The following is a 7,840-nucleotide window of genomic DNA, read 5'->3' as shown; positions in this document are numbered from 1 at the left end:
CTCCAAAGCCATGGATTCCACCCGGTGGCCGATCCCCACCTTGTCACCAGCCCAGAGCACCGAGTGCCACCTCCAGACCTTCCTTGGACACCCCCAGGGATGGGCACTCCAAACCTCCCTGGGCAGCCCCTGCCAAGGCCTGACCGCCCTTTCCATGGAGAAATTCCTCCTGCTGTCCAACCTGAGCCTCCCCTGGCCCAGCCTGAGGCCGTTCCCTCTCCTTCTGTCCCTGTTCCCTGGGAGCAGAGCCCGATCCCCCCGGCTGCCCCCTCCTGTCAGGGAGTTGTGCAGAGCCACAAGGTCCCCCCTGAGCCCCCTTTGCTCCCCCAGCTCCCTCAGCCGCCCCTCACAGGATGACTCCAACCCATTTCCCATCTCCATTCCTTTTCCTGGACTCCCTGGTCTCTCCCTCGCAGCGAGAACGAGGAGCTGGAGGAAATCGCCTCGGCCGACCTGAAATTTATGCTGCTGCCGGCGCTGCTGGGAGCCCTGACGCTGAAGCAGGTGGACCTGAGCAGGAGAAGGGAGCACTTGGAGACTGCCCGGGAGCACTTCCTGCGCTTCCTCCGGCTCTGCAGGAACTACGGGCTGGGATCTTTCCAGCTGGCCCCCGGCACCTCCAGCGAGGAGGGAGCCGGGAGCCCCTCGGCCCCCCGGGACCCCGCCCAGCCCAACCTGGTGGCCATGGCCATGAGTAGGACAGCCAAAATTGAAAGGTGGGTTCTGTGCAGTGGGAAGGGCTTTGGGAATGGGTCTGGGAGGAGTGGGAGCTTGAGGCAGTGCAGGGTTGGACAGGGAAGAGCTTCCCTGGGCATTGGAATAATTTGATCATCAAATGCTTATTTTAAGAGATGCAGCTCATTGTTTAATAGGTAGGGCTGGAGAGGGACAGAGTCTCCAGTTTCTGGTCTCTGAGGAAAAACTGCTCAAAAACCTATAATTAGCTCTTTAATCTTTAATAATTAATTTTACCATTAGTTATTTAATCACTGCTGGCAGCATAAAGACTTCCAAACCGGTAATTTCCTACCAGTGGGTTCATTAGAGCTTAAAAAAGAGGTGGTTGGTGCCTTTGGTGCTTTGGTTGGGATTTTGGCCACTGAATTGCTCATTGTGGCAACACTGGGAGGTCCAAACTGGGCTGGACCTGCTTAAATTGGGTAGAAAAACATAGAAAAACACAATTTATATTCTAATTGGGAATGGTTTCTTGTTTAGAATTACTCTTTTATGCTCCTTGTCCTCTCATCTCCCAGAGGTTCTTGGCTCTTATTGTTCATTCTTCAGGTGACAATAACTGAGGGAAGGAGGACACAAGGATTTAGTTTGGAAGTGTTCTACAGGAGTAGTTTCCCCTTTACTAACTAATTCCTGAAAAAGTAAAAATAAATTTAGCTTGGAAGTTTGTTATATAGGGAGTTCTCCCCTTTAATAACTAATTCCTGAATAGGTCAAAAAGCCAAAATTATATTAAAAAAACCACCTGCACACACAAAACCACCTGAGACAGAAGTTGGAAAAGTGTTTTATTCTCTTTGTGTGACATGGAATCAACTCAAACCAGCCATTCCATTGATTTTTCTCAGTCCTGCTTTCTCCAGGAGACTGATGTTTCCAGTCTTGCCTAATTTTACCAGGAAGGTTTCAGTTTCCAAGGATTCCTCAATGTTTGGGAGAAGAATAAAACCATCGAGGCCCCTCTGAATTTAATGTCATTTTACAGCTGCTTTTAAGAGACAGGAGAGGCTGAAATTCCAACAGGAACCAGCACAACCTCCATGAAATTTTGTTGAACCTCTTAGAAAGGGTGGTAAAGACTCCAAGGCTGGGCTGGGCCGGAGAAAAATGATTCCATGATCTGATTTTGCTGTGTTTGAGCCAGATACAAACAGAAGAAGGAGCTGGAGAACAAATTGGCCTCCATGAGCAGCTCCGTGGAGAGCGGTACGGCAGATGAGGATCAGATCCGGGAGTTTTACATCCTCCAGATCCAGAAATGGATCGGCACCAGCCTGGAGGAGACTGAGAGCATCGAGCAGGAGCTGGTGATCCTGAGGAGCAGGGATGCAGCCAGGCAGGTGAGGGAGCTCTCCTGGAATCTGGGTGCTGTGGGATGGGCATGGTGGGATGAATCCCAGAGGAATTCAGTGGCAGAGTTGGAGTTTTATTCAGTGACTTCCCAGCTGGAATTGGGCTCGATCACAACGTGAGCTGGTGGGGTTTCCTTCATTCAGAATTTTGAGTTTTGGGTTGGGTTCTGCTGCCACATGTTTCTCACAGTCCTGGCCTTCTGGAATGCTGGAGCTTGGAATATCGGAGCTGAACTGGGCTGTGCAAAGGCTTTTCCTGGGTTCTGCAGATCCCTAATTCTGAAGAACAGTTGAATTGGGGAATTAAAATAAGACCCTTGTGGTTTCTGTCAAGCCTCCACTCCTGGTCTGCAGGGTGTCCGGGTGTTACAGCCCTTTTGGAATGACATTCCCCCAGAACTGCAATCCCTGTGCAGAACGTTGTGTCCAGGATTTCTGTGACCTGGGATGTCTGCTGGGAACAGTGGCTCCTGATGTGCTGGCACAGCCCCCTGGCAGGGTTGCTTGGGGGGGTCATTTTTGGCACTGCGGGACTCAGCTCCTCCGAGGTGTCCTGGAGATGCCGTGGAATGACGAGCTCGGAATGCTCCACTGGAGCAATGAGCAACATTTCGTGCTCTGCTCTGAGCTCAGCCCTGGCAGCTCTGCTCTGACCCCAGCAGGTGGCACAGAGACACAGGAAGTGATTCCTGTACAGGCACAGTTGGAATTCCTGATTTAAACCAAATTCAGGCCTGGATTGTCCATCCTGGGGTGTTGCTCTGAGAACTGAGGTGTTTCTCCTCTACCAGAGCTTTAATGACTTGGGAGTGGGAAGCAGAGGGGGAATTCTCATCCCCACAATTCCTTGGTGACTGTTGTTTGCATCCCAGGCTCCAGCAGGTTTCCGCGGCCCTTCCCGGCCAGCCAGACCTCCATTGAAACCCTTCATCCTCACCCGGGATGCTGCTCAGGCCAGGTATGGATTGGGATTATCCAACCACACTTTGAGGCAAGACTCTCATGTCGAGTCTGAAATATTCCATCAAGTGCAGAAATCCAGGTGGTACCTTCATGTCTGCATTTCTGTTTGTGGCACCCTGAAATCCATGCAGGAATTTCAGCACGTGAAGCACAGAATGGGATAGAAACCAGGTTTCCTGTCATGGCTGGGACATGATTTATCCTGAGCTTTCCATGTATCTGCTTCAGTTCCCAGGGGTGTCCTGGGGACACCTTCCCCTATTCCTGGAGCTCCAAGCCCTGTCCAGCCCAGCCTTGGACACTTCCAGGGATCCAGGGGCAGCCACAGCTTCTCTGGGCACCCTGTGCCGGGGCCTCCCTACCCTCACAGGGGAGAAATCCTTCCCAAAATCCCACCTAACCCTGCCCTCTCCGTCTTTACCTCAGGCATGGGAAGGCCACAGTTGGCTCACCCCAAAGCCTTCCTCAAGCCCTCCTTGTGCCATCCTTATATCCTTAGCACAGATTGGATCGTGGAATAGCCCTGTGCCTGTGCTCCTGCTCATTCCAGGGGATTCCATTGCCTGGTTTTGCCTGGTTCTGTCCCACTGCAGGGTGTTTGGAGCTGGCTATCCCGCAGTGCCCTCCATGACTGTGAATGACTGGTACGAGCAGCGCCAGAGGCAGGGAGTTGTGTCCACCCCTCAGAGGGTTCCAGGTATGGAACAGAGATGGGAACAGGGGATTTGGGAAGCCTCTTGAGGGGGTGGGCGAACAGGGATGTGTGCAGGGTATGGAACACCCCTGTCTGTGGAAGAATTTAAGCTTTATTAGGAAAACAACTGGGTTAGACTGTGCTTGGCCTGTCCAAGACCAGGGTGGATGGGGCTTGGAACAACCTGGGATAGTGGAAGGTGTCCCTGGTGGCACTGGATGGGCTTTAAGATCCCCTGTGACCCAGCCCATTCCATGATTCCCACTCCTGCTGCCTGGCAAGCCCAGCTTCCAGCAGGGCTTTGAGGAACCTGAATCTCCTCCCTGTCCCTCCACTCCAGCAGGTGCAAGTGATGAGGAGCTGCAGAAGCAGCAGCAGGAGACACAGGAGGAGGAGGATGATGAAGAAGCTCTTCGGAAAGCTCGGGACTGGGACGACTGGAAGGACACACACCCCCGGGGCTACGGCAACAGGCACAACATGGGCTGATGCTCTGGCTGCCAGCAGGGCCTGGAGATCCTGGGAGAGCAACCTGGAGAGGGAGGAGGGAATACAGTGTACATAGGTGGAGCATCCGGGAATTGCCTGGATGGGCAGGGGACAGGATGGCAGGAGGACACGTGACCCCTTGCTTTGGTTCGCATTCCGTGTCAGACTGGGGGCACTGGTCATGCTGGGGGGTGCCCCAGAGCTCTGAGGGGCAGCTCCAAAAGGGTCAGGCTCCCTCTGCCCTTCCAGGTGGAGGCAGCCTCCAAGGGGAGCTCCATGGATTTGGAAACTGCTCTTTGTATTGTGGGTGGATGTATTTATTTTTTTTTTTCCTCTCTATTTTAAGCAAAATAAACTCTCTTTGTGCTGCCTCGTTCTTGTTGTGAAATTCCCTTGCTCTTCATCCCGAGCTTTTCCGGAGGGTGAACCCTGGACTCTCTCATGGAGCCCACAAGGGACAGAACTGGGACAAATGGTGCCATATTCCAAGACAAAGTAGTCAATGTGCTTTGAAACCCTCTAGAACAACCCCTGAAGGGGGAAAAACTCTCTGGATCCCTCTGGCACCATTCCTGACTGGCGGAGAACAGGATGCACCTGTCACTGGGTGCTGGCACAGGGCAGGTGTGTGCAGGGAGGTGAGGAATCACAGCTGGAAGCTCTGGAAGTGCCCAGTATGGGCTGGTAGCTGTGGACGGACTTGTTCCAAACCTGGTAAAAATACTGGGATGGAAAACGAAACTTGGCTGGTGCTTTGTGTCACCTGGAGCAGTGTCACCTGCACGGTGCCTCCTTACCCTGGGACACTGGGATTCTGTGACAGTTTGGGGGTTTTCCTTCCAATTAGCAGGATTTGGGCACAGCTGGGCTGCAGGAGAGCTGCAATCCCTGTCCTCGGAATTGATCCTCGCCCAGGAAGCCTGCAGGGAATACGGTCCTTACTCCCAGGTACTGAGTGCCTACAATTCACAAGAGGGGTTTGTGGGTTCCAAATCTCCCAGGAAACGTTTCTTACTTTCCCACCACAGCCCTGTGGGTGTGTTTATCCCTTTCCTGCACTGATGCTAGCCAGCAATTCCTGGGAGCACCTCTGGAGAGCTGGATCTTGAGAAGCAGCTTCAGGGACTTACTCCCTGTGGATTCTCACCATTCCTTGGGCTGTTGGCCTGAAGCCCCACCTCAGTGCTGACTCTTTGCTGCTCCTATTTCCCTTTCTCATCATTTTTACCCTCAATCCTCTGCAGATAGCGCTCCAGGCTTCCTGGGCTGGAGGCAGAGTGCCCATCCTGGGGCTGGGAGCACCGGGAATCGTCTGGTGGCTGTGCAGCTTTGGGATGATATTTTTGGGTGGCTCTGGGGCTGTCACACGGCAGTGTTTGTGACATACCCCAGCGTGGACGGTACCATTCCCAGGGGAATGCAGCAGTACCGTTCCCAGAGGAATTCAGCCCCTGCCAGCACCGGCAGCCAGGATTTTCCAAGGAGCGGCAACCACCCAGCACGGCAGCAGCGCCTCACCCTTGGTGTGACCCTTCCAGCTCCTCTCCGTGCTGCTAATCCCAGCTGGAGCAGGTCCCCTCCCCTCAGCAGGTCCCTCTGGTCACCTGGTTAAAGCCTCTGGACACACAACCCGGCACCCTCTGATTGCCCAACTCACCTTTCCAGCCACGGCACCACGGCGCTCCTGCCACCATGAAAACCATCATCGCAGCCTGCTCCCAGAATCTCAGCGGTAAGAGATTCCCAAAGCGGGTTGGGATGGTTCCTGATTCTCCAGCAATGTGGGGAGCTGGTGGTGGTCACTGCTGTCAGCTTGCTTGGGAGTGCTGAGGAGAAAGGGGGTGTTGGGAGCGATTTGGGGATAACTCCACAGGAAAACGCACAGTTGCTCCACAGGGATGAAATTTCGGATGACATTTGGGAATGTTTCACACAAGATGCTCCTCCAAATTCCAAGTGTTGGGTTTGCAGAGGCTCCTGTTGCCGTGGATGGGGCCAGCAGCAGAGCCCTGGGGTGTTCTGTGTCTGTGCTCTGGACTTCCATGGAGCTTTTGGAATAGGAGCTGGGAGAAGGATGTTAAAAAGCAACTGTTTGGTGGGCACAAGTTTGCTGGGAAGAACTCTGTGTCTTCCCTGGGAAAAAGAAGGGACTGGATTCTGCAGGTGGCTGGGATTTGGGGGATGTAGGGTGGGTGGAAGGGATCTTCCAGAGCCCAGCATGCTGCATGGGAGAAAGGAACAAAAATTCCTCACTGGAAAAATCCCCCATGGGCCAGAGATGGCTCCAGTGTTTAATTTATTTCACTTGTCCCATTCCTGGTTTGGATTGAGCTGGGAAGAACTGAAACTCCACCAGCTTCCTCATCCAGTGGTTGGTGGTTCTCCTCTGATCCGGGGGTCCCTGGCTTGGGGAGCCACAGGAACAGGGCTGCTGCCATGTCCCCCTGATCACCTCTCTGGCCAACATGCGGATTTGGGGTTGCTTTCCCAAGAAAACAAGGTTCTTGTGACACTGGGGTGGTCTCGGCGTGGGGGACCTTTGGCCAGGTGCGCTGTGCTGGCAGGGCCAGCGCCTCGGGCCCGTTTCAGGGAGCAGGGACAGGGCCGCACCTGGAGTTTGGATCCTGGCTCCCAGCCCAGGGAGGTTAATGGTTCACCAAGGTCGGCTGGAGGGAAGGGGTGGCAGGGGGAGCGGAGTGGCTGCGCTGCCAGCGGCGTGTCCCTGTGGGGACACAGTGGGATGGCCTTGCCGCTGGCCTTGGCACTTGCTGGGGGTGGTGCCTCCCTGCTGCGCCATCTGAGAAATCCCCAAATCCCCTGGGACCCTGAGCACACCAAGAACGGCACGGGAATGGTCCTGTCCTTGGGGAACTGGGCATTGAGCGGGATGTGCCGCTGCTCTCGGCCCCGCTGGTGCACGGAGCTGTTGGGCTTGGGGGTGCCCAGGTGTCCCCTGCTCTGGGGACAGCCCTGATTGCCCAGGGCCACCTCCTGGAATGGTCCAGAGCTCCCTGGGGATGAGCATCTTCCATTCCACCCCCCACATCCCATCCCTCCTCACCCAGCTGCTCATCCTTCCCATCCCACCTCCCTCCCGGCGCCCCTGGGTGCTGGCCGGCAGCCCGCTGGCCCCGCCCGTGTGCGAGCCGTGCTGTTTTGGGCGGCGGCCGTGTCCCCCTCTCCGCAGGCAGCCGGGCCAGCATCCAGACTGCCCTGAGGACGCTGCTGGCCGTGCCCTGGCCCTCGCAGCGCGACGTCCGCTCTGCGCTCCAGCTCCTGGCCGTGCTGCAGTGGGTGCTCAGCTTCCTGCTGCTGGGTGAGTGAGTGGGGGGCTGCGGGGGGGTCCCCAGGGGGGCCACACACCCGCTCACCCCCTGCCCGGCTCCCGCAGGGACCGTCAGCCTCCTGCTCCTCATCTACCTGCTGTTCACCAGCCTCTGGCTCGTCCCCGTGCTCTACCTGGCGTGGATCATCTTCGACTGGGACACGCCGGAGAAAGGTGGGGTGGCCGTGTCCCCCCTTCCTCCAGCTTTGCAGCATGATGGGGGTGGGGTCCCCCTTTCTCCGGGGCCCTCCCAGAAAACGGGGAGCCACGCCCCGCCCC

General features: G+C 55.7%; 2 protein-coding genes across 2 annotated transcripts in view; both read left to right on the top strand.

Moving 5' to 3' along the window:
- Nucleotides 1–357: 357 nt before the first annotated feature.
- Nucleotides 358–4,612, top strand: IGBP1 (immunoglobulin (CD79A) binding protein 1; the record flags this gene model as incomplete). The annotated part of the gene is made up of 5 exons (XM_017741797.1): nucleotides 358–716; nucleotides 1,883–2,078; nucleotides 2,963–3,048; nucleotides 3,647–3,750; nucleotides 4,088–4,612. Coding segments are annotated over 5 exons (894 nt in total), but the record flags the coding sequence as incomplete, so codon positions are not given.
- Nucleotides 4,613–5,861: 1,249 nt separating this feature from the next.
- Nucleotides 5,862–7,840, top strand: part of LOC103623291 (diacylglycerol O-acyltransferase 2-like) — a 4,254-nt gene continuing 2,275 nt past the window's right edge. The window contains exons 1-3 of the mRNA XM_017741785.1: nucleotides 5,862–5,968; nucleotides 7,424–7,552; nucleotides 7,628–7,783. Of these exons, the coding sequence (XP_017597274.1) occupies nucleotides 5,929–5,968; nucleotides 7,424–7,552; nucleotides 7,628–7,783 (325 nt within the window). The 5' untranslated portion in view covers nucleotides 5,862–5,928. The remainder of the gene's footprint in view (nucleotides 5,969–7,423; nucleotides 7,553–7,627; nucleotides 7,784–7,840) is intronic.

The sequence above is a fragment of the Corvus brachyrhynchos genome, unplaced genomic scaffold (assembly GCF_000691975.1).
Source record: "Corvus brachyrhynchos isolate BGI_N302 unplaced genomic scaffold, ASM69197v1 scaffold220, whole genome shotgun sequence".
In the NCBI taxonomy this organism is placed as follows: Eukaryota; Metazoa; Chordata; class Aves; order Passeriformes; family Corvidae; genus Corvus; species Corvus brachyrhynchos.
Note: the sequence above shows the minus strand (reverse complement) of the source record. Positions and strands in the feature narration are given on the sequence as shown.